Source organism: Stegostoma tigrinum, chromosome 28 (assembly GCF_030684315.1).
Source record: "Stegostoma tigrinum isolate sSteTig4 chromosome 28, sSteTig4.hap1, whole genome shotgun sequence".
Classification (NCBI taxonomy): domain Eukaryota; kingdom Metazoa; phylum Chordata; class Chondrichthyes; order Orectolobiformes; family Stegostomatidae; genus Stegostoma; species Stegostoma tigrinum.
This window is the reverse complement of record NC_081381.1, coordinates 28011545-28038007: the sequence shown is the minus strand read 5'-3', so window position 1 is coordinate 28038007 and position 26463 is coordinate 28011545. Positions and strand designations below refer to the sequence as shown.

At 43.5% G+C, this 26463-nt stretch overlaps 2 protein-coding genes across 4 annotated transcripts in view; one reads left to right on the top strand and one right to left on the bottom strand.

Annotated features, from left to right (window-relative positions):
- Positions 1-7743: 7743 nt before the first annotated feature.
- Positions 7744-15710, bottom strand: kiaa2013 (KIAA2013 ortholog). The gene is made up of 2 exons (XM_048561521.2): positions 13924-15710; positions 7744-12023 (listed from the first exon to the last, which is right to left on the bottom strand). The coding sequence occupies exons 1-2, from the start codon at positions 14891-14893 to the stop codon at positions 11164-11166; spliced, it is 1830 nt and encodes a 609-aa protein (XP_048417478.1). The 5' UTR covers positions 14894-15710; the 3' UTR covers positions 7744-11163.
- Positions 15711-17000: 1290 nt separating this feature from the next.
- Positions 17001-26463, top strand: part of plod1a (procollagen-lysine, 2-oxoglutarate 5-dioxygenase 1a) — a 34290-nt gene continuing 24827 nt past the window's right edge. For all 3 annotated transcript variants that reach the window (XM_048561393.2, XM_048561394.2, XM_048561392.2), the window contains exons 1-4: positions 17001-17275; positions 24498-24589; positions 25375-25511; positions 25885-26048. In XM_048561393.2, the coding sequence (XP_048417350.1) occupies positions 17164-17275; positions 24498-24589; positions 25375-25511; positions 25885-26048 (505 nt within the window). In that variant the 5' untranslated portion in view covers positions 17001-17163. The remainder of the gene's footprint in view (positions 17276-24497; positions 24590-25374; positions 25512-25884; positions 26049-26463) is intronic.

Here is a 26463-nt window from a genome sequence, read left to right as displayed (position 1 = left end):
TTGGAATAAAGCCTGTGAAAAAGTCCAGCAGGTATATAGCAAGAATTCTGTTGTGGTAATTCCAGATGCGCTTGGGATTCGACAGCCGTTCCGGTCTATTCCCAGCCGTACAGAAAGCTCTATTCAAATTTCATGGAACCCTCCAAATCCTCGACCCCAAACAGAGAGACAAGGCCAACTGTTAAAGTGGGGGCTCACTTTAACAGTTGGCCTTGTCTCTCATGTTCAAGTTTCCCTCCAAGCTGCAAACCATCCTGGTTTGGAACTGCTTCTCCGCGCCTTCAGTGTCACGGGGTCAAAATCTTGAAACTGTTTCCATAACCAGTCCGTCCGTTTTCCTTTCATCCCAAGAACCGCCGCAGATTAGGAAGGCAGCTCACCACCGGCTTCTAAAGGGCGATTTAGGGTTGGACAATAGCTAGTCAGCTCCAAATCCAATGAACGAGTTAAAATAACATACTCGCCACCACGGACTGTTGTTATCGACCGAATAGGTGTTATTGCTAGACGAACTTCATTTTAATCCGAGTTACCTCAAAAAGACAGGTAAAGGATAGCTGATACTGACAAAGCACACCACCTTGTTAGAAAAGTCTATCCTCAGGACTAAATACACACGTACAATACACACAATGCTTACACAATCAAAAAAAGTAAAATAACTTTAACCAAACAGCAAGATACAATGCACTTCAACTAGACTCGTTATTATGGAACAGGTGTATTATAATTCGTGTAATATCAAATACTGGTCATAGCTGATCACTAGGAGGTAATTAGTTTAACACCAATAACAAATTATGCTTCAACATGCAACATTTTACTTCAAATTCTAAAGTCCTCTGTCATGTATTACACTTCGAAATACCTTAGTAAAGCGTATATATAAAGGCCATAGTTTTGGATAAAATCAAAATTTATGGAGGATGGAAGTAGCGGGCCGGTCAGGAGAGCGTTCACAAATATTTCTAAAGGCGGACTGTTAACTTGGAGGAGAGGCCAAACTTGACTCCGTGCTGAAACATCAGCCCTAGCTCTGTACCTGTACTGCAAAAGTACCCAGAGCTCAGTAGGTGCTGAGAAGCAGGTACCATTTACAGCAAAAACATGAAATATGGGAGTAATTTGTCCTATCAGCAGCACTTAGGAATACCTGATAATATCAGCCTCCGCAGAATTTGTGCTTTAATTGATTAAATCTGAAAAAGTACACTAATCCTCGACCACTTAATTAATTCTGTTTTATGCAGTGAGCTACTCACTGCATAATTTCCGATTTTGTGACTGGAATTGAATATTCATTCTGTTGTGCGAATGGAGATCAAATTGTTTGTTCTGACGACGCAGCATTTTACCAGAAGTCCTTTTGATGTTTGGAAATGGAGAGGAGGAGATAGTCCACCTGAGACCTACTCATGTTTAGAGCCAGACAATGCTGCACAGGGAAATCTGATGGAGTCGCCACCAGCAGCCAAGCCCTCGTCCGATTTCGTCAGTTGCTCTCACACACAGCATCCGGGCACCCAGCTCAGCAGCTCCTCCAGCACTTAAACAAACATCCCACTTACAACTTGTATGCCTTCAGTTGGACCCTAGCTGGAATATTATGCACACTTTGGGTCCTATTTAAGGAATAATACAGTAACCAGGAGTGGTGAAGACTCAATGGGACATTGGCAGGGGTCACACTCAAAGAGGTGCTTCGGGGTGATCTGGCACAGCGTTATGGAAGGGGCAGGTAAACATTGTTTCCGCCGACTAATGAGGTGGTAGAATAGGAAGGTTATGGTGAATAGAATTAAATAGGACCTTCAAAACACACAGCGTGGCTATAACGTGGGAATTTAAAAAAAAACAATTTAACCTACTTTTCTGACCAACCTGTTCAGATGTTATTACACACGTCTAGAGCAGGTGCGACCTGAACCTAGGCCTTCCGGTCCAGGGATACGGACATTACCATAGCGAAAGCAGAATCCATTAACACCTTTAAAATGAGGAGCTTGACAATAAGGAATATTAAAAGGATTCAGACAGTAAGCAGGAACAGGGGAGGAATAGACAGAGTAGCTAGGGAGAAATGAGGCAAAAAGCAGGAAATGCTGGAAGAATCCAAACAGGTCTGCCAGCATCCATGGAGAGAAAAACAGAGAGAGATGGCGTTTCGCGTCCTGTGATCCTTGGTCAGAATTGGATGAAGGAAACATTTCCCGTGGTAAAGGAGACAATAACCAGGGAGTGCAGCTTTAAGGTAAGGGTCACGTTTAGAAGGAACTTGAAGGGGTAACATTTCATCCACAGGACTGTGACCATCTGGAATTCACCACCTAAAAGGCTGGTAGATGCGCGAACACCGACAACATTTAAGAAGTATTGAGACGAACACTCGAAACTTCAAAGCTACAGGGCCAAGTGCTGGAAAACAGAATTAGGATAGACAAGATATTTGATGATGGACATGGACATGATAGGCCGAAGTGCTTGGGGGAAAAAAAACCCCTATGACTAATGGATTTAATTGGGCGGTTCATTAAAAGAAACCTTTGGAACTCCCTCGTTAATACTGTAACTTTATATTTGAATGAAATAGATTTATCGGAGTAACAGGAAGTAGGATCCTATCGATTGGCTATTTCTCCCAAAGTAATATTTGTACAAGTCCATTCCAGAGTAATTCAACCCACCCTGTTTACTAGCCGGCCTGACGCTGACACCGTGACAGTGGTTATGATGAATAGTCACTCTGCCAGTTATGACCAGATAAGGCTCTTCCTCACACTTTTATTCAATTCTCAATTTCCCTTTATAAGGGCTACCCATGTTTGAACGACACAAAATGGCCAACCGGGGATAAATAGAATTAACGAGCCTGGTCCAGCATTTAAGTGAAACATTATTTTACCTTTGAACAGAGCTACTGCCAGGTGAACGGGAGTCCCTTTAGAGCAAACAGCTGAGACCGTTTGATAACAGGATATCTAAGGATAGACACAAGTTCATTTGAAACATGGCAAGTGATTGATTACAGCCTCATTAATGAAAGGATGCTGTCCCAATAGGTGAACAAGGACGGGGGGTGGTAAATCTCAGTCCATGAACCAGTCAGCCCAAATCATTAAAGCAGTATGAAAACAACAACTAATGTTATTTTGTAGTAATCAGTTGTTTCTTTGAAGTTACACACAATATTAAGAAATAGGTATGGTTAAAGATTCTTCAGATAATGATAGATATAGATTTCAACATAATTACAGATACACATATAAAACCAAAAGTATAATAGAAGCATTAGGGGAAAAACATTTCAACAGACTCCAGAAACACTTACCTTCATAAAGATGCCTAGCATGTCCTGAACGAAATAGATTGTTTGCAACTTAATACTTAAAAAGTGCTTGCAGTAGGAATAGCTGTGAAACTCCACAAATACTATGAATCTTAAAACCAACTGTCATTATCTTATAAGGTGCAGAGCTAGATGAATACAGCAGGCCAAGCACCATCACAGGAGCAGGAAAGCTGACATTTCAGGCCTAGACCCTTCTAGGCTCGAAATGTCACCTTTCCTTCTCGGCCTGCTGTGTTCATCCAGCTCTACAGCTTGTTATCTCAGATTCTGCAGCATCTGCAGTTCCTACTATCTTTAGTTTAAATTTTTGTGTATACAATTAGGACATTGGAAAATACAAGAGCAGTAACAGAATTGGATAGAAATAGCACATGGAATACAATGAATAACAGAATTCAAGTAGTCCTTAGAGGTAAGCAAGTGTGGGACAGACATGAAGGGGTATAACCAGTAACTCTGGAATGCAAATTAATGATGCATAGAAAGATCCCAAGTCTTTGGCAATTACATTACCTGTTAAAACACCATGAGATCATGGGAACCTGGTGATGTCCATCATTGATTAGATATTTCACAGGATTGGGTGTAAGCAATAAGGGGAGGGACACAGTAACCACATTGTATGTGATTATTGGAACACAATGTATAAAAATGCTGTATTGCACGTAAAATTAGAGTCACTGATCTCTCTTCCGATCTGAGCCTTGATTAAGAGAATGACTGGGTTCTGATTCCAAGCAGATCTTTGGCCCTCTCCCTACATTAACTTCTTGTTGCTTGAATAGGAACGAAGTCTGCCACGTGCCTGAATCCTGTCTGCCTCCTGAGTCTTTGTCTTCAGTTGGGGGATCCACTCTGACATTCTTCCTTACACGTTTATACAATTCCTGATTCCAAGTCAGCCCGGGCCTGACACCATTGCTCATGCAAAATTATTTGTGAATTTTATCGAAACAGGAGTGAACACATCTCAACTGCATCAATGTAACTGGGAGGGAGCATCTCTCGGATTGTTATGAATGTGTATCCCTAAATGAGTTTCTTCCAGAGACAGAAGCTGTGGTACTATTTCATTTCTCACAGCCCTTTAAGTGTGATAGTTCCGATGCATGGAGGAAGAAACTTTGGCCGGTGGGGAGCGGTCTTTTCATGCCCACATTCTCTTCATCTGTCTCCTTTGCTTTCAAAACCATGAACTAAGCTGGTTTCTAGGAGTATGTTTGTGTCAATAATTCTTAAAATGTAATTTTTTAAAATTATACAATCCATCACTCTCAGGCAGTTGTGACAACATTACATACTAACCTCTCATTTCTGTTACTTCCAATTAAATTCGACTCAATTTCATGACAGTAAGATAGGTAATTGAGCAGAAAGTGAGCATATTTTCTAATCGTTTGCTAATTACCAATTGGGCAGTTGCATGGTCTTGCATGCTTTTAGCGTTTCATGTTATCAGTTTTAATTGTGTCTCACCTCCTGCCGATTTCAAAACTTCTCTAACAGAAAACATCGAGATGTGCAAAAGATGTTGCAGACAGAATTCAAACAGCCGTAACCGTCATGTAGTCAAAAACAAATAATTCTACTTTAAGGGAAGCCTGGGTGATGTGGATTTGGAGATTCAGGTTCACAGTGCTAAAAGCACATCTCCATGAGAAGATCATGAACAGCAAACTCAATACTCAGTTTATTGGCAAATGAAATATAATGTAAATGTTTGGATATACTCCATAAGACCCTGATTGGAGGCTGAGAAGTGTTGGGTTCCATGCTATAGGAAGAATGTTGAGATTTTATATTTGCAAATGTACAAGGTATAGAAGGCCACTGAGGTAGACAGCTAGCTTGTAAGATCACATTAATGCCAGCAGCGTGGGGCTTGCTGTGGCTGACATAAACCTGGGGACTATGTCCACAGCCTACCAGTGGTCAAATAAAATCACAGCCCATTTGCTATGGTTCAGGAGCTAACCGCAAAGATTTAGCTTCAGACAGAGAACTCAAGGTACATGCACACGAGGCAGGCATCATCCAATGAATATGTGCAAAACATCCAAAACTTTCCCAGGTCAGTACAGGACAAATGGAGAAGATTGTTGTTTGCTCTTTTAAATTGAAAGTAAAGCTTTCTCTAAAACAAAGAATTGTGGATGCTGAAAATCTGAAACAAAAAGCAGAAATTGCTGGCAAAACTCAGCAGGTCTGGCAGCATCTGTAGGAAGAAATCAGTTAACATTTTGAGGCCAGTGACTCTTCATGAGAACCATGAGCAGCTTGGAAATAGTGGTATTTGTGCTGAAGGCAAAGTTGGGAGTGGGAGTAGGTAAGAGAAAGGATGAGTGGATAAGTGGAGATGGAGTCCAGTGAGACGGCGAGAGAGAGTGAAACGAAAAATTCTTTTACTCTTAGCATCACTTAAACTTTTCTTCTCTGCTGGCCTGCTCTCCATCATCTCCTTGTTTACTTACTCCTTTTATCTCTCTCTCTCTCTCTCTCTCTGCACATCATCTCCAACTATCTGCTCACCTGCTCTCTCCACATTCCAAACATCATTGTCAGCATAAATACCACTCTTCCCTAGCTGTCGACTGTTCAAAAGAGGAGTCGCTGGACTCGAAACATTAACTCTTCTTTCTTCCCACAGATGATGCCTGACCTGCTGACTTACACCAGCAATTTCTATTTTTGTTGTAAAGCTTCCTCTTTTCTTTTTAAACGCAAAGTAAAGCTCTGTTTTCATGGTCCCCATCAAACAGTCCCAGGATAAGGACAGCACGGGGTCAATCACAGAATAAAGCTCTTTCTACTCTTTTTAAACAGGAAATAAAGCTCCCATACTATTGCTTCATCATTCTAGACTATCACTGGGGTAGTCTACAGGAGTCAGACATCTGCTGTTACTTGACCCAAGTAACATGGTAAGATCAGGTTGAGAGTTGACAGGTTTATAACTTGTAGGAAGTATCACGGCTGATCCTGACTTTACCCAACATCCATTTACCAATTCTGGCTGATGAGCTGCTCAGCATTGTAAGCCTTGGTTCATTCTCCCCTCTCTAATCCATGGACACAGAACCCACAGCCAGCTACCTCTGTGCAAGTGCCTTGAGCAAGGCATGGGGGTTGAAACCAGCATCTCTGATTATAGACAATACTGAGTGGAGCTGGAGGAACACAGCAAGCCAGGCAGCAGAGGAGCAGGAAAGTTGACATTTCAGGTCAGGACCCTTCTTCAGAAACAGAGAGGGAAAAGGGAGCTGGGAAATAAATAGAGGGGGGTGGGGCTAGGGAAGGTAGTTGGCTTGGTGATAGGTGTGTGCAGGTAGTGATTGGTCAGTGGGATGGGTAGGGCAGATAGGTAGAAGAGAAAATGGACAGATTGTGTCAGGTCGAGGAGGCGGAGATGAAAGGGAAGGTTGGAGATGGATGAGGCCGGCAGCGGGGGGGATTTTAAAACTGGCAAATTCTACGTTAAGGCCACTGGGCTGTAGGCTCCCAAGTCAAAATATGAGGTGTTGCTCCTCCAGTTTGCAAGTGATGTCATTGCGACACTAGAGGCGGCCCAATATGGACATGTCACCCAGGGAGTGAGAGGGGGAGTTACAATGGTTAGTGACCAGAAGGTGTTATCGTTTGTCACATATGAAACACAGATGCTCTACAAAACAGTCTGAGTCTTCACTGGGTCTCACTGATGTAGAGGCGGCCAGATCGGGAGCAGCAGATACAGTAGATCAAGTTGGCAGACATACAGGTGAGCCCGTCTGATATAAAAAGTTTGCTTCGGGCCTTGGATGAAGGGGGAGGTGGTTCGGTGTGTAGGGGCAGGTGTAGCACTTGCTGAGTTGCAGGAAAGGTTCCGGGTGTGGTGGGGAGTATGGAGGAGTGAGGAGCCCCTACGGAAGGCAGATGGGATGGGGAGGGAAATATCTCTTTGGTTGTGGGGTCAGATTGTATGTGGAGGAAGTGGCAGAGAACTCCTCCCTCTCTAACAGCCTCAGTTACTGAGGAAGTGGGAACTATTCTTCACTGTTCGTAAATCGTAGCAATTGTACAACTGATTCCACTTTAATCTTTGCTGTGAATATGAAGATGAGTTAAATCAACCTTTGATGCAATGGAAATAATGCAGGTAGTTTTGGCCATTGTGCTTGATAAGTTCTGTTATAGACCAAAGTGAGAGTCACAGACTCAGGCGGCTTGCAACAACAGTAAATGACACCTGGACACTTCTTCATTATCACTTACTGAAGTATAAAATTTACACTATAAGGCATAAGATATAGATTTAAATCTAACAGTGGTGGCAGTTTTGTTCATAAAATATTGTATGATAGCCAGAAACAGGAGATGTAACCAATTCTCAATCAATTCAACCTTTAAGTCACGTGTTACAATTTTGGCATTTATTTCAAACTGTTAACAGCATCATTACAAAACCCCACAGCAATATCACCCCACAACATTGTTTTGATCAAAACAATTTCCCCACAGTTCTCTCCCTAAATGACAATTTTGAATCTGATAAACAAAGACCACACAACTGATTCAGAAAGGTATTCCTTCACTCCCTGCTAGAACTGCTCAGCCCATATAATGCTGGAAAACAAGGTGAATTTCACTGGAGATAACAATAAAGTTTTGTGGCTTTCTGTCTAGAATACCAGTTCAATGTGAGTTATGATCAGTCAAAGTTGTACAAAGGTGACAATCAAGACCTTGTTGCAGGTTGTCTAATATCCAGTGTCTAATGCAATTTCACATTCTTTTAGCAAATAAATTAATGCTGTGCCCTTTCTTTACTAAAAGGGGAACAAAAGGAATCTGTTTGTAGTTGCACTCTCACCCAATGCTGATGGCCACATCACCTTCTAATCCTTAAGCCTACAGAAGTCAACAGCCACACAAGATCATGATGAAACGGGATAAGAACCATTTCACGGCATGATTTCGATGTCCTGTTTAATTGACAAAGAAAAGACTGTAACCAGTAGACATGGAAACTTGTCAAACTATCAGACTGCTAAAAACAATTCAACCAAGGCTGAATCTAACAGGAAAACAGACCAAACCAGCCAAGTGAATACAAAAATACTGACTGTAGCCCTCAGTAATCATAATCAAGGTAGCAACAAAGCAGGACAGTAACAAAGAATGGCATTATTAACAGCAGCAATAATGGACAGTACTAACACTCAGAGCAGTAACATTCAATGCTACGAACTATAGGACAGTGACAATAGAGAGCACTAACAATTGGGTAATAATGATGAACGGAACGAAAGACAGTTGCAAAGTATGGCAGGAATATTCAAGGCAATTTTAATAACCTGTGGGCTAAACATTAGGTGGTAATAATTAGGAGTGTAACACTGGATATTAATAAATAGGTATGAAAATTAATGGTAGTAACAATTCCCAATTTAGCTTGGTGTCCATATACGAAGATTGTTTCTGGCATGGATCTTTCCACAACCTGGATTTATTTAGCCACACTGATCTCAGATCGCATTCATGCTGCTTTGAAAACAAGCCCAAGAAAGCACAACAGGCAAAATGAATGAGAAGCTATTAATCTAATCCTTCCTCAAGATGGGTACACGCTTCATTTGCTTTTGACTATTACCTAAACAGCAGACTGGGGACCTGAGACTGCACCCTCTGGGATTGGAAAATTTCAAACCAAGAAGCACATACAATGGGCAGAATGAAGATCTTGCACCACCCTAGATAGTTTAAAAAAAACCCTTTGATTCTCTTCCACTGGAGTGCCTAAGTGAAAAATAGCATCACTCCTGTGAATGAATCCCAGGGCTGTTTAATGGTTTATTTGTTTCTATCGATTCTCCAGTTACTACTAAATAAACAGGATCAGCAACATGAAAAGGTTTGTTTAAACTGGTGTGAAGTGTGAGTAAGTATGTGTCTTCCACAAAACTCAAGATGCCATTGGAATAGAGCCAGTAGCACAATGGTATCTTCTTTGTACCTGCTGGGGCAGAAACCATTTGTTTGCTGTCGGGCCAAGACATTGCTTTTTGTTCCATGCTTTACTGAGAGGTGAAAGAAGAGGCAGGTGAGAAAGCCTCACAGGCAAAGTATGGCTCCATCAACATCCGAGAACACAGCAACTTCAGAGCATGGTTTATTTGTGCACTGACGGACTGCTTAGGATATTATACTCACCAGCCTGATTATTTACAAACTTCATGCCCCAAGTGAGGTCTCTTAGAAACTCTGAAATGGTGAATACAATACTCAGAGCATTCACACACAAGCACAGTTTATAAATAAATCAATAAACGCTCACAGCTGTTTACAGGAGGTAAAGTCATTCACCTCTATCCAAGAGTTCCCAACAAACTCTGACGAAAGGGAGTACTAAGGAACAGTGACTCTGAGAATATGAGTGAAGCTGCAGTTGAGGGGAGGGTTTGGTGCTGGTAGAGGAGTGTGGTTTTGTACCATGTCATGTACATCTGCTGTGTCAAATAAGTGCCCGTTGAATTTTTTTGCTGATTAAACATTGGGCTCATGAATCAAGAGGCACTGGCTGGCCACCCGACTGTGGAGACACCTCATTAAGTACAGAGTCTGTTCCTTCCTGTTGTGTACAAGCACTGGCAATCATGCAGAGGAATCCCAGAGGTTGGAAACTGAAAGTACTAGGCTGGATACCTTGACAGCCCACTTGACTTACTGACAATCATTCCTTTCTACTCAGTCCAATCACTCTCCCATTTCACAGTACAGTTTCTTTTTCAGTAAAAATCAAAGTGAAATGTTTTGGGTTTCCTGATGTACTAAGGACAACTCATTAAGGTCCATTCTCCCAGTAACAGTCACAAACAAAATCTGTGGACCCAAACTGCTCTGTTTGAACAATGCGATCGTGGCAGGGTCCAACAAGCTCCACACCCACTCCAAAATTCTGCTTGTTCACATTAGAAAGAATGAACATGTCTCAGGATTTTGCTGACACTGCTTAACCATGAGTTTGACTGTCCATTTTATATTAAAACTTAAACTTGTCAGCTCTGCATTCTGTATAGATTTCACACTAAAATGTTGCATTTTCAAATGACTTGAGAGACTGGAATTGTTCCAAATTTAGAGCAGGCTTGGTAAAATTTGACTGAATCTCAACTAAGCTGAAAGCAGCGCCCTTTCAGATCAGACTGAAGGAAAAGACAACAGTTAATTAACTGCTACATATGGTCAGATCCCATTCTGCGCTGTCATCCCTAGACCCACTCAAGCTCCCACCGTTCACCTTCAGAGCCACTAAGAGTGACTGGTGATACAAAGTAATTCCTCACTTTGGATACTGCTTCAAATCACTTGGAAATTATACACCTCATTTGATCTCCCCTTACATCAAATCCCCCAAAACGTAATGCTGAGAAAGCAGGGAGGACCCCCTTCACCTGCACTCTGTGCAGATACCACACTTAAAACAATGAGCTCCGATAAAGCTACTTTATCATGTATTGTGTTGATAATTTCTCAGTGGGTATAACTGAGCCAGGCGCGCGGGCACACACACACACAAACATAAGCTTTGATTTTGCTCAATCTAAAATTTGTAGTGCAAACGAAAAAAAAAATTGATTTCTGTCAGGAAGCATACTGTTCCAAGTTTGAACTAGGGTCCTTGTGCTGGGGATAAAAGTTAAAAGGTCTCACCAGAAAGCAAAATAAACCTCTTATCACCACAGACCCACAGCGCTCCCATCTCAGAGAAAGGTGCAAGAGTCACAACGTAGCATGGCTCCCAGTGAGCAAGGAGAGATGGGGAGTCCACGGAAGATCTATACCTTACTCCTGAATATGGGCTTGGCGCCTGGGCCACAGTATTCATTGTAGATGAGCTTGAAGAGGAAGAGGTGGAACAAGGTGATGAGTGATGCCACACTGAACCAGAAGAGGAAGGGGAGGCCTGGGTACTGTTCAGCCATGTGATCCTCGTGAGCAAGGATTGCCTTCAGGTGGAGTGTGTGCCTCAGTGCCTGCAGATGAGTCAGGTCAGTCGAGATGTACAGTAAGGGAGTGATGGGGCGTGTTACCATGACAGGAAATGTGTGACCTTTAAGCTCAGAGGTCAGTTCCACTGGATCGTTCATGCAGCCTGCCTCACAGCCGTACAGTTTGACTGGTTTGTCCTGAGGTTTGACAGAGACATGAAGAAAAGGCTTGTTATCTCCATCCAGTAACACTGCCAGGTTGATAAGGTCCTTGTTGTAATGAATTCCTCGCAGCAGGTAGCTGTTGTGCAGGACAGAGGGATCAGCCTGGAACTGCAGGTGGTTTTCTGTAAACTGTAGGCCCCCAAAACTCATGACCATCCCTTGAAGCATTCCATGGGAGCCAGCTGCCAACAGGCTCCTACAGCCTCGTTTCTGCAGTGTGAGTCTCCACAGATTGGTGAGCTGCAGCAAGCGAACTACATCAGAAATCTGCTCAGGCCACAGGTTCTCTGCATGCATTGTAGCATGACCACTGAAACAATGATCTGCATAATTCAAGTTGGCCTCCAGCTTCTCTCGTTCTTCAGCTCTACTCTGCAAATCCAGCAGAGGAGCCACTGACATGGAAAGAACATAGAAGAGTGTTCTATTCACAGTCACGCTGGAAGGGGTGTGCGAGTCGGTGATCTTCTTCATCTCCACACCTGGAACAAAAAAAGGCAACTCATTGTGGACACCTTGGGCAAGGTTCACTCTCATCCCCTCAGCCCCAGGGGAAACTGATATCCACAGGTGAATCTAGTACCTTGGGTCAGCATGGTCCAGATCAAGGTGTAAGGGAGCATAGTGAGGCAAGAGATCGAGCAAAGTATGACTAAGGTGATTGCAGCAAAAGCAATAGGAGTGGGTGGATTGATGAGGGAATTAAGAGTGAGAGGTGAGCAGGATGAGAGGGAGGCATGCTGATGGCAATGTGATAGTGCAGGTATAGCCATGATCATGATTACAACCATCAGGCAACTTTTATGTCTGACCCTGTCCTACCCACCTCACCCCTCCCTGCCACCCACAAGGTGTTATTTTTGTACAAAGATGTCACAATGATACTGAAATGCACACAGAGTGGGATTATCAATAACACTCTATACAGTAACTGAGAGTTTGCGTCAGCACAGACTAGGAAGTGAATCTTGAAGATCTCTTAGAATATGAATACACTAAAGTGGCATTTACTCACTTTGGAAAGACTAATCCGCACAACAAATGGCAATGGGTCGAAGAGGTCAAATAATTATAACTCAACAAAAGCACCTCAGGGATGGAGCAGGCTGCAGGTGATGCAGAGTTGGTCTTAGTGGTCCAAGGGGAAAGAGAGTAACTCCTATTTCCAGAGTCTCAGAAGCAAACTCATTGACCAGCACCAAGGCTCTGCACCAAAGGCTGATTTAATAGCTTCCTGCCCAAGATCCATGTGTTGACTCACTGCAAAACATCATTGTTTCTCCCTGCTTTGGTAAAAAGCTGATCATGCCAACAATGGCTTGGCTGTTTGGATCAGTGTCAATAGTTCAATCCAACTTGAAGGATGGATTCAGCTCAGAGCAGAATACAGGAATAGAGGACTTGTGGACAGGAACAGGCTATTTCAACCAGCTTCACCATTCAATACAATGATAGCTAATCTGATAGCGGTCTCAGCTCCACATCTGCATCTGAACCTCATAAGCCTTGATTTCCTTGTCTATCACAAGTTTATACATCTCAGCCTTAAACAGACCTAAAAGGGGGTAAAACCCAACTCCAACGTCTTTATCAGAAACACATGATCACTGGACCACTAATCCAAAGACTCAAGCTAATGTTCTAGGAAGATGGGTTAAATTTTCACTAATGATGAATTTAATATTGGAATTCAATACAGTCAGACTTTAAAAGTTAGTATAATGGTGACCATTGTTGATTGTTGTAAAAACCCACCTGATTCACTAAAGTCCCTTAAGGAAGGAAGTGTGCTGTCCTTATCCAGTTTGGCCTACACAAGGGTCCAGACCCACAATAATATGGCTGACTTTAACAAGCCCTCTGAAATGCTCTACAGAACTAATTAGTTCAGGTGAATTAGGCATCGGCCACAATCACCAGCCTTGCCAGCAGTACCCACATCCCATACAAGATTAAGAGTGAAAAAAAAAACACTAGAAAGACTGATTAATTGCCAGATGAAACAAAAACAAAATATTGCAGAGATTGGAGACACAATTTTTTTTAAAAACTGAATGCTGAAAGCACCTAGCAAGTCAGCATCTGTAGAAACTGAAAAGTGTTAATGTTTCAGATCATCAAGCTGCTTTAAGGATACTGAAGTGAAATTCTGCAGAAAATAAATATAACTAAGATTCCAGGAGGAGGAATCTGGTGTGATACACTGATATCTCAATACAGGTCAGGTCAAGGGTTCTTGGCTTTTTTCTCATAAATATCGTCCCTCATTTCCAGGAACACAACATCTGTTCTGAGAGAGTCTAGACCCTACACATCAATGCATTATTGAAATATTAGAGGGGTCACAAAGAAGATCAATCTTAACTGCACACAGTAGCTTACCTGAGATTATTAAATCACCCCACATTTTCTGATGTTCATGATACAGTTCTTCTGCTCCCATTCTCAGCAGCTCAGACATTTCTGATTTTGCTGCATCTCTCAGTTTACTAAATGATTCTTCCAACTTTGTTAAGTCAACTAACTGAAGCGTGTAAACTACTGATACCACATGTTCAGTGAATTCAGACTTTGCTGCTAACTGCAGCCTGTTGGCCATTTTCTCTGTGGCCACCACCACTAGAATAGTCTCCCTTTCCTCTGTCAGAACTCTCCCCGATAACAGTAGAAACTCCTGGTCATTGTGCTTCTCTAGGCTCGAGGAAAACTTGTTTCCAACAATGGACGGTTTGCTGTTGACTTCAAAGACTGTAGCCCTGTCACTGGGGTTGGAAATGTGAATCTTCTGCAGTATAAGGTGGGGCCTGCTCCGATGCACAATCACATCCTCACGAACAGTGATACACTCCCGATATTTGTGGGATAGTCCGACCTGTACACACTGGAACAACCGAACCAGTCCCTCCTGAAAGTGGATGAGTGCAGCTCTAGATACTGAACGAACACCGAGTGATTTCAAAACCACCAACGGCACATAATCTGTCAGGTGGATGGCAGCAAGGCCTGAGGCAGGAGCTGATGCTACCCAAAGCTGATTGGAGAGAGCATCCACAACTAAATGACCATTGCCAACCACAGCTGGGCCAGATAACTGTCCTGTGTTGTCTCCACCAATAACACTCATCAGGCCATTGCTGTTCTCTACAGCTGCCTTCCATTGTTGGGTCTCTACCTGAAGACAACTGTCTGTCACTGTCTTGGCATCCTCAGAGCCAGGAAACAACCTGAACCCACTTTCTGACACCAGGTACCAGTAAAAGATCAACAGGATACCTAGGCCCACCAGCATTCTTCTGGCCCAGCTACTTGAAAGGAGCATTGGTAATCCCTTCAAACGCTGCTGCAACCACATTCTTTGGCCACTAAAAACTTCCCTTCGTCCTTTGTCTTCCAGCTTCTTATTGAAGTGCTGACTCGTCCTGCAGAGTCTCTCTGCTTCCAAAAACTTCTTTTTCTAATGGGTCTCAGAAGAGGGCAACAGTGCAGGAGAAAAACACATCACAAAACTTGTTGTCTTCCTATTTTAAATTTCAATTGCACAACTTCTCCACAATATGCCAATTATACTACTTAGGAAGTCAATCCTGCCATTTTACCTTCTGTATTATCTTCCCATTATTATCCACTTCCCATCCAGTTACATCAATTTAATTCCTTCTCTGGAACTGGTACAAGAAAACACGCCCTCTGACAGCCACACCAAGTAATTTTGAGTCCTAATTTTTCGTTCTTCCAGTACATTGCAGTCTCTGTTTTTGTTCCACCATCTGTCCCCCTTTCACTCATCCCCTTGCTCCTTTTCTCTCTGTCTTTCCTTCCCTCCCTCCTGAGTCTCCCACTCAATTCACTTCTATCTCTGTCAGCATCAGTATTTCACTCTAGCTGTTCCTCCAGCATTTCTCTCTTGCTCTGTTCTCAATCTTTCTCATCTCACTATTCTAAAGTCGGAATTTCCTTTCTCAGCTCTAATTGCTTGCACGTCAGTTAAAAATCCATTCCTCTTTCAGCCAATATCTACTCCTACTCTGATTCTACTCGCTCCTGTCACCCTCACAGGACAGTGCCGTCTGTCGGATTTTCTGCCATCGGTGAGATTTACCCGGAACTGTCATTATATTTCCAGCTTACTTTGCGACAGCTTGGGATCGGCCTCCGCATAAAAGAAAACGGGAGCCTTCCGAGCGCAAAGGCCACGCCCATCCTGACTCGCCACCTCGTGACACCGCCCTCATACGAACACAGTCGAACACTGGGCCCCGCCCCATCCTTACGATGCCCCACCCGGGCCCCGCCCCATGACTACCCTGCCCAATACAGTTAACCCTCCTTCAGAACCCCGCCTTCCAGTGCCGACCGCTCCTCTGAGTGACACTGCCCTCCAATGATGACCGCGCGCCCTTCAGGGCTCCGCCCTTAATACGGTTCACGTCCCTCACGAATCCCCGCTATGATCCCGCCCACATTTCAGACAACGCCCGCCCCCGCCGTGGTCCCGCCCCCTTAGGACATCGTCCCAGGGATTCCACTTCTTTGGCCCGCGCAGACTTGCCCACGCCCCCTAGCGCTCACGAATGAACAAGGTCCAGGCCTGAGGAGTCAAAAACAATATTGAGCAAGGGTCACCGGACCCGAAACGTTAACTTCTGACTTCTCTCCACAGATGCTGCCACACCTGCTGAGCTCTTCCAGCAACTTCTGTTTAGTTCCTGACTAACAACGTCCGCAGTCCTTTCGGTTTTTGTCAGGTGTGAAGGAATTTGCTAATGCTGGACAAGAGCCACATTGACACTGGTATTTTTTGCTAGTATCCCCCCTGAAGTTTAATGATTCTTGCTGTAAACAGTTCTATACACTTCTTCCACCTACTCACTGGTGATGATCAGGAACACGAACCTAGGCTGATTTCCCACAAGGAAATCTGGGGCAGAAAGTGTTAATGATCTGGGGCAGAATTCGTTACTAACTTTCAGCGAGAGTCCACTGGCAGTGATAAGGGGAAGGAGCCTCGTTTGATACTATCCCCTCCCTTTGATCAAAATTTACTAGATAGTGATCTACAGCAGGCATCTCGGTTGATTTCCCCTCATTCTCTAACCCACCCCCCAGGTTACATACCATTTCCCTAAGCCAAATGTGGCAAGTGTGTTCAGGGTCAGGGAGCCGTTTGTCCAGGCATCGTTGAACGGAGGTTAGGAGCAGGAATGATTTCTCCTCGCTAACCTATGGATTACTAGACAGCAATGAGGAGCAGAAGAGCTATCTGATGTCCTCTCTCTCTAAACCAGGGATCACTGGACACTGATCGGGAGAAATAAAGCTGATTGATTTTCCCAAGCTCTGATCCAAAGGTTTTTGAATAGTGATGGGGAAAAGCAACACAGCAGAAGATTCGAACCAATTAAGTAGCTCCATCTATGTGTGTGTGTGTCTTTATGTTGAGTATGTGCACCGTCTGTGTGTACGTGAGTCAGGGGCAGTAGGGAGAGCCTGGGAAGAGGGGCTGGCCTGTTTAAAGTGACGCGCTGCCCTATGGAAGGCGATGCTGTAGCCCTGGGCCCAGTTTAAGCTCTGAAAAGGAAAGTCGAGAAGAAAGGATTGAGAGAGAGAATACAGAATTAAGCAATGGATTGCGTTCGAAGAGTTTGCTCATTGTTTCTGATCCTACCGGCCCTGATTTTAACCTCCCAATTTCGCGTTTGTAAAAGTGAAACTCGGGAAAATCCGGTTCCGAAAGGTATCTTCAAGACTGCGGGAAGAGAGGGAGGCGGAATCCTTTGGGGAGAAATAAGAGTAGCGCGGAGGTTCAGGTACAGGGGGCAGAGTAGAATGGAGAGAGAAACGGAGAAGGACAGGATGAGGGAAAAGGCACATGAGAGAGGCAGCGGAGTTGAGAAGGGCGAGTGGAATGGGGAATTGAGGGAGAGTGGAAAGGGCAGATGGGGGAAATGAATGAGGAGGACGAGGGGAGAGGAACGGCGGGATGAGGGGATTTAAATGAGGTGAGGGGGGTGTGGGAGGGGGATTGGTGTAGGGGAAAAGGAATAGGATGGGGAGTGGTGTAGGGGATGTGAAGAGGGGACGAGTGGAATAGGGGAGTAAATAGGAAAAAGGATGGGGAGAAAAGGAAGATATGGGGAAAATAGGACTGAGGGGTTATGGAAGGGTAAGTTGAGAGTGGAATGGGCATAGAGCAGATGAAGAGGGGGCAAAGATGGTGGGAAATGTAGAAGAGGGTTAATGAAAGGTTGGGGAAATGAGAGAGGGATGGGAAAGTGGACGAGGGGGGATGGAATGGGGGAGATAAGGAGGGAGGGGTGCTGTCGAGAAACATTGTAAAGACGGGAGAAGCGTCGCTTTTTGGGATGCAGGGAAACCACGATGCAACTGTGTGGGGATGAGTAGGAACGGGGTCGATTGAGAGTGGGGCGGAGGTGATGGGGGGGGGGTTGTAAGAGGAGTTTAGAGAAGGGGAGCGCGGTTGTAAGGGCTAAGTAAATGAGTGATTGAAGAGGAGCGTCTTGGGGCCCCAGCTGGATTAAATGCCGGAGGAGGGGATGCATAAAGACCCAGGGCGTTCAAACAAAAGTGACCTAGTTGTTTAGTAAATAATATGGAGAATGGGGTCTGTAACATCGGGGGCGACTGTGCAGTGATCAGGGCTGGAATCTGTGGCTACTTTCTCCTGAATCTTTGTTCAATTACTGTTTGGGGTCATGTTTTTTTCGGGGGTGGGTGAAGGTGCTGACGTGGAAATAGATGGGGGAGGGGTGAGCAGTTTCCCAAAAGGCTGGGAGAGTGGAATGGGAGGGCCCGAGTTGTAATGGAGTCAGTGGCTCAATCTCTGTTTTGGTTCTGAGCCCATTTGATTTCCGCCCATTTCCAACTCTATCGCCAAGATTTAACTCCCTATATTCCTGCAGCCACTGGATATATCCCTTGTCCCTAGTTCAGTTTTCATTCCAGACTCTCAGGTAGTATTGCGATTTGGTAATTGTACGTGGTGGGAGTGGAAGGCTTCATTCATTTAAGCTCTACTTCTGCGCTGAGTAAAATCATGAACATGTTTTCTCCACCAGTTGATTAACCGGAGATTTGAAGGTCCCTTACCACTCCTAGCCCTACCCCACACACCCTCCCAGCCCTACCCCATACATCCTCCTAGCCCTACCCTACACATACACATGATTTATACTAAATCTTTTGAATAATTATTTGTAATAGAGAGAAACGCATGGACGTTTACAGCACAGAAGGCCATTCGGCCCACTGCGCCTGCACCAGTTGAGAAAAATCTGACTGCAGGAAAAAAACCTATTAGAATCCTATTTTCCAGCTTACGGCTCATAGCCTTGGAGGCTATTGCAACGCAAGTGAATGTTAAAAGCAAAATAGAAATTGCTGGACAAACTCTGCAGGTCTGCCATCCTTCCCTGGTCTGGCCTACACGTGACACCAGACCCACAGCAATGTGGTTGACTCTTAACTGCTCTCTGGGCAATTAGGGATGGGCAATAAATGCTGCCTAGCCAGTGTCACCCTCATCCTGTGAATGAATAAAAAAAAACCTGTAGAGGGAAAGCAAAGTTAACCAGTCCGGTGACTCTTCTTTAGTACATTACTCAATTCTGCAGAAGGGTCAATGGACTCAGAGTTAACACTGCTTTCTCTCCACAGATGCTGCCAGAACTGTTCAGCTTCTCCAACAATTGATGTCTTTCCTTCAGATTCCCAACATCCTCAGTTCTTTGCCTTAATTTACTGAATATCTAAGTGCTGCCTCAATGTCAGAATTTCTAACTCAAACACTCTTCTGAGTGTTGAATTTCACACTCATGCTACCCTCCCAGTGAATAAAAACCACCTCAAATCTCCCTTTGGTCTTTTAGTTATGCCTTTGAGTTATTGATTGCTTAGTGGAAAATGTGCCTTCCTATCTACCCTATTTCTGCCCCTCACAGTCTTACATACCTCTATCAGGTCCCCTCCCAACCTTTGCTGCTCACTTTGGAAATCCACTCCAGATGATTCAATTTTCCTCGATCCTGGTGAATCTCCTATGCACTCTCTTTAATGCAATCACATCTATCCTATAATATGTTGACCTGGAATATTCCGTGCAGTAATTGTTGGCTAACCATCATTTTATACATTCTAGTGTAACTCCATGCTCTTGTATTTCTGTGCCTTGAGGACAAAAATTGACAGATGGTGTCAGTATTTTAATAGCTGTTGAGGGTGGGGGTGGGATGGCTTCTTATTATTAAGTGGCTGTTAATTCTGACAGAATGTTAGGTCTTATATTTTTCCAATGAGAGTCCAGTGGTAGATTTAGATATAACTTTATTTTGGTACAGCTTGATGTACAGTAGGGTGATTAGTAAGTCTGGTCATGTTGAAGAAGAAGGTAACAACAGCTGACTACTCTTCCTGGACGTAATGGCAGAATACAAAAACAACAGGGAACAGCTAGCGTATATAGGAAGATGACACATATGGACAAGATACTCAATTACACTAGCAACCACCCCAACGCCCACAAACAGAGCTGCATCAGGACACTATTTAAATGAGCCACAACGTATTGCAGCAACCCGGAACGATGCAAAGCAAAACAGGAACACCTTTATGGAGTCTTCAAAAGGAATGGATACCCAAAAAGCACATTTCATTGTTACCTCTGTGACAGACCACAACAGGATGACACAATACAACCGGGCTCTCTAATCATCCTACCATACATCAAGGATGTTTAAGAGATGACCACAAGTCTATTTAGACCGCTAGGTATCAGTGTAACCACAAACCAACAACCACCCAACGACAGCTACTGACGAACATAAAGGATCCCATACCCAAAACCAGTAAAACCAGTGTAATATACAAAATACCATGCCAGGACAATGAGGAAACACTACATAGGCCAGACTGGAAGAAAACTGACGATATGGATACATGAGAACCAACTTGCCACCAAAAAACACAACCAAGTCTTATTTGTCTTAATACACACGGACAATGAGGGACACAAATTTGACTGGGACAAGAGATCCGTAATCACACAAGCCAACCAGAGATGTGCTAGGGAATTCCTGGAGGCCTGGTATTCCAACCGGAATATCCATCAACAAACACATTGAATTAGACCCTGTGTACAAACCACTGAGAAACAGAATCAGAAGTAATTCCAACCACCCCAGCAAACTGAGGCATATAAATAACGGGACAGAACACAGATGCTTCACTGGAGGTGCACTGACGGTGTTACCTGGCAGGGTGACGAAATGTTTGCAACCAAACCCACCGGCTCGGCGAGCAAGTCTGCAACTTCACCCACAACCCGAGCTTCAAATCTTCTAGGGGTATTGTTTGGTATATGAAGGGGCAACTCCACTGAATGATGCTGGTTCCATCTGGAGCAAGCCACAATAGTCCTTATCCTTTGCACAGATTGGATGGTCTCTTAACCCTTTTTTCATGCATCTTGTCAACCAGGTCACTTTACCATCGTCAAAGTGCAAGGAAGAGTTTACCTAGATCAGAATGTCCATTCCCAGGAGAGCTTGTTCCATCGGTCCTACCCACACCGAGGTCATTAATTCACGCAGACCCAATTCAATGAGCACTGGATGTGTTCTGTTAAGAGTGAGACTTTCGCCTCCCACTCCTTGTGCTGTTTGTGTTTTCCCATCCAGGGGTAGTAATTTTCCATAGAGAAGTAAACAGTTAATTCTGCTCCGATATCCAAAAGATTTCTTGGTATTTCTCGGTTGTCCGTCCTTGTAGGGATGCAAACTCCATCTCCTCATTGTATTAGAGCCTTCAGGAGTATGGCGAGGGAGAGGGGTGCTGTCTGGTCTTTTATAATATTCAACATCTCATTCTGCTGCTCGACTGTCATGTTCTTGATACCGTCTATTAATAGGGGAGGCGTTGACCCTGAGTCGGCAGTTGCCTTTCACTGCCCGAGTTCGCTTTTCCCGTTGTTTAGTTCAGCATGTCTCAGTCCAGTGCTCCTCTTTCCCACAACAGTAACATTTGGTGGGTCATTTTTCTGCTTTTGCCGCATGTCACCCTCCAGTGACATGTATCGTCCTCACCTTCGCTTGCATGTCTGTCCATAAGATCACACTGTTCCACCAGTTCTCGTAAATGGTTCCCATCTGTCCCAGTCTGGTTTTATTACGACCAACATTTTGGCTAGTTCAGGCTTTAGTCCTGCCACAAAAGTGGACTACAGTGGGTCTAAATAGCTCTAGCCTACATCTTCATGGCCCCTGTCAGTCAATCCTGAATGTTCCAACTTGACTGTCTTAAACCGCTCATCATATTCTAACATCATTAGTACCTTTTTGTTGACAGGCAGTCATCTTGACTGGACTAAACTCCCTGAGCCATTTTCAGATGGCCTCGCAGCCACCTGAAGTATAAATATTAAGTCTAAGATACATTGAAAATGTAATTACAAGAGATGCCTGTTTGTTAGACTTGTTATGAACAAATACAATCTCCTCTTTCGACAAGTTTGGCCCCCAGTCACCAAGTCCATCATTGTAATCAATCCCAAATCAGTCTGTCCCTCTACAAATTTCTAAGCCTCATAATAGCTCAGAGGGTGTGATATCTACCTGTGAGGTGGAAGATTATACGTTCAAATTTCTTTCCAGTAAATGTGTGTAATCCAGGCTGATACTGCTGGTGTAGAACTGAACGAGCACTTGCTGCAGTGTTAGGGGTGCCATCTTTCAGATAAATGCTAAACTGAGACTTCTATTGTCCTAAGTCGTGAATTAATTTCTCGGGATTTTGCTGGGGTGTGTATGCTTATAGGTTCCATTGGGAAGGAGTGTGTGTTGTGAGCCTGTGGTGTGGTGATATGCCTCACTAGAGTAGCATGCTAGAAATCAAGCCCTGTCATTCTCAGAAGTGTGCCCAAAGTGAAAGATTCTTGAAAGTGTGCAGAATTCCTTAATTTATCTTCTTTTAGGCCCAGATTGACAAAAAGCATAGACTAGGTTTCTGTACTTAACAAGAATGACTATTTCAGATAAATTGGTTGTAACTACAAGTAAACATTACAGCCGCATGGTGGCTCAATGGTTAGCACTGCTGCCTGTCAGCAGCAGGGACCAGAGTTCAGTTCCACCTCGGCAACTGTGTGGAGTTTGCACATTATCCCCATGTCTGCGTGTGTTTCTTCCTGATACTTCAGTTTCCTCCCACAGTCCTAAAATGTACAGGTTAGATTTAAAAGGGACCTGAGGGCCAACTTGCCCATTCTGTCAAGGGATTAGGTCATTAAGGTCAATAAGATATACAGCGCAGAAACAGACCCTTCGGTCCAACTCATCTGTGCCGACCAGATATCCTAATTTAATTTAGTCCCATTTGGCCCATTTGCCTTCCCATTCATACAGCCATCCAGATGCCCTTTAAATGTTATAATTGTACCAGCCTCCACCATCTCCTCTGGCAGCTCATTCTATAAACGCATCACCTTCTTGTGGAAAAAGTTGGCCCTCAGGTCCCTTTTAAATCTTTGCCCTGTCACCTTAGAACTATGCCCTCTAGTTTTGGACTCACTCATCCCAGGGAAAAAAAAACCTTGCCTATTTACCCTATCCATGCCCCTCATGATTTTATAAACCTCTATAAGGTTATCCCTCAGCCTCCGACACTCCAGGGAAAACAGTCCCAGTCTATTCAGCCTCTACCTGTAGTTTAAACCCTCCAGTCCTGGCAACTTCCTTGTAAATATTTTCTCAACCTTTTCAAGCTTCACAACATCCTTCATATTGCAGGGACACCAGAACTTCACACAGTATTCCAAAAGCAGCCTAAGCAATGTCCTGTACAGACGCAGCATGACCTCCCAACTCTTATACTCAATGCACTGACCAATAAAGGCAACCAAACCAAATGTCTTCTCCATTTTCCAATCTACCTGCGGCTCCACTTTCAAGGAACTATGAACCTGCACTCCAAGATCTCTTTATTTAGCAAAACTTCCCAGGATTTACCATTAAGTACATACATCCTGCCCTGATTTGCCTTTCCAAAATGCAGCACCTCCCATTTATCTAAATTTAACTCCACCTACCAAGATGTGCAGGCTAGGTGGATTAGCATGGGAAATGCAGGTCGCAGGGATGAGTCCAGTTGGGATCTCTTCAGAGAGTCGGTGTGGACTTGTTGGACTGAATAGCCTGTTTCCATGTGGGAATTCAGTGAAATTATGAACCATTTATTTATAATGCCAGTTGAGTTAAAACTCCATCTCACTTATTATTGCCCTTTTTCTCAACACACACTGGAATATATAAGTGGTAAAGAAAATATGGTGGAGTAGCAGTTCAATGGCCCCTGTCGATAAGATTTGCTGAGATGATTCTTGGCCTGACCAGCACACTGCTTCTTTATCTTCCTTATCCAGATACTTCCACCTGTTTTCAGGGGGCACAAAATGACTGGCTCCCACTTACAGAGGTCTTTGATTTATCAGTTAAGTCATAGCTTATAGCAAGAATGTTCAGCCAACTGAGAGTCAATCACATAGTTGTTGGCAAGCTGAAGACCTTTGTCATTGATAACTGATCACTAACCCACAGACCATGCAGCTACTTGTTGCCAGGCAAAGCTACATTCATATGCAAACTTGGCTCTAGTTCATCTACAAACTCATCTTCCACTACCGCCTAAACAAGCAACTGTGTAAACAGGACTTACAATAAATGGCAGATTACTTTTTTTTAAATGCAGCAATTCTTCTTTAAACAACCAAAAATACAAAAATCATGGTCTGCACAGTGGGGAGAATGTAGGGTTTGAGTTGGTGTACATGGTTTGCGGTGGGGCCTGTATATATTGTGAGTCCATGACTGTGGATTACAGTGAGGAGGGTGTAGGTTGGGAATTGCTGTGCTCCTGCCACAAACTCTCCTTTTTGTTGTTCCCTGCAGAAAATCTCTTGGTTTTCACTGTCGCCACAAAAGAAACAGATGGCTTTATGCGATTCATGAGATCTGCAAACTTCTTCAATTACACGGTGAAGGTGATATAATTTGGAACAAATTATTTATCAACTAACACAATAGCAATGGGAACCGATAAGCAACTGGTGTCAGAGACCAATAAGGTTGCTCTCTAATGCAAAATGCTTCTGGCAAGTTAAATCCTGATTGATTGGACTGAAACAGTGATAAAGTTTTTATAAAGTTTCTAATGACAGTTAATGTTCTTAGAACCTGATGCTGCTGGCAACCCAGCTGCTTACTCAGCTTTTAAGGTTCTGATTAGTTAGTTCACTCTGTTAGATTATTCTGAGATTTAAGTTTGGGAAAAGGATGTATTTGGGACTGTTGACATCATTGTTGGATAAATCCTAACCCCTAAACACCAGGTTATACTAGGTTCAGCAAATTTGAGGGGAGTGCAAACTGCTGGGTGCAGGGTTTAATTATCAGGACACTAGTCAAATGTGTGTTACCAATAAGTAAATCAGCCAGGCGGCTGAAAATCCACAAGCGCCGTAAGAGGTACAGTTGGTTGATTTGTCATCTCATTTGTTGGATGTGGGTGATGTCAATGAATGATATTCCAAAACTGAGGTTATGAATTTAAAAAAATCTCAGGCACCCCACTTCCTTGGCTAATGATTTGTAACAGATCCAAAACAACAGTGTCAGAACACTTTTTAGCTGATGTTGGCCCAGTATCAAGTTCCTGCTTCTAATAAGTAACATAGATCATTCCTGACTGGGCGTTCAAAGGCAATTTGGCATTGCTAGATCCCATGGGTGTTTAATATTTAAAATTGTCCCTGTTTGTATTTTGTAGGTGTTGGGTTTCGGTGAGGAGTGGACAGGTGGAGATGTGACAAAATCCTCAGGAGGTGGGCAGAAAGTACGGATTCTGAAGCAAGCCTTGAAATCATATGCCACAGAGAAGGAACTGGTTATTCTGTTTGTGGACAGGTACACTCCAGTTGTATAAGATCTCCCTGCATGGGATAGGTCATGAGGTTCTGACAACATAAGATTTGACAATCTGATCTCTCAACTGAGTGTAAGAGATCACAGAGTCCTATTCTGAAGAAGAGTGGGAGAGTTTCTCACCATGTCCTAGACAATATTTATCCGTCAACAACACCATTAGAACAAATTAACAGTTCTATATCACTTTGCTGTTGGTGGGAGCTTGATGCATGCAAATTGGCTGCCAGCATTCTTAAATTACAATAGAGCCTGTGCTTCAAAACCCATGAGAAACATCCTGAGTTCCAACAGTGGTGCTGTTTAAATTCAAGCACTCCTTCCTTCCACTACCTAATCTTGTAATGTTTTTCAGCTATGATGTGATATTTGCTTCAGGGCCTGAAGAATTACTAAAGAAGTTTCATCAGGCTAAGCACAATGTGGTCTTTGCTGCTGAGGCTTTTATTTGGCCCAATCACAATCTTGAAGCCCAGTACCCTCATGTAAGGGAGGGCAAACGATTCCTCAATTCCGGAGGTGAGTTTCCTTGTTTGCATTGCACAAAGTTCATCCTCTGAGCGTAACGGGCACAGTGAATGCTTGGATTTATGTCTGTGTGTAAAGCAGAGAGTGTTGGATAGCTCAATAGCATCTGAGGACGCAGAAATAGAGTTAACATTGAGTCACACATGACTATTCTTTCGATCCAGTTCTTACAGAAAGAAGTCATATTGGACTCAAAACATTAACCCACTTTTTCTCTCCACAGATGCTATCAGACCTGCCGAGTTTCTCCATTACGTTCTGTTTTTATTTCAGATCTGCAACTTTCACAGTGTTTTACTTTTATTTGCATGTAAAGCAGCTTGTGTATAATGCTATGTTTCCATATAATAACTTGCAGTTGTATGAAAGTGTGTACATGAAGATGTATATGTGTGAAAGCATTTAT

Coding starts and splice junctions, on each gene's coding strand:
- kiaa2013 (XM_048561521.2), bottom strand. CDS start 14,893: ATGTGGTTGCAGCAGCGTTTGAAGGGATTACCAATGCTCCTTTCAAGT. Junction 12,024..13,923: donor GGGTGATTTAATAATCTCAG/GTAAGCTACTGT, acceptor TTTTTGTTCCAG/GTGTGGAGATGAAGAAGATC.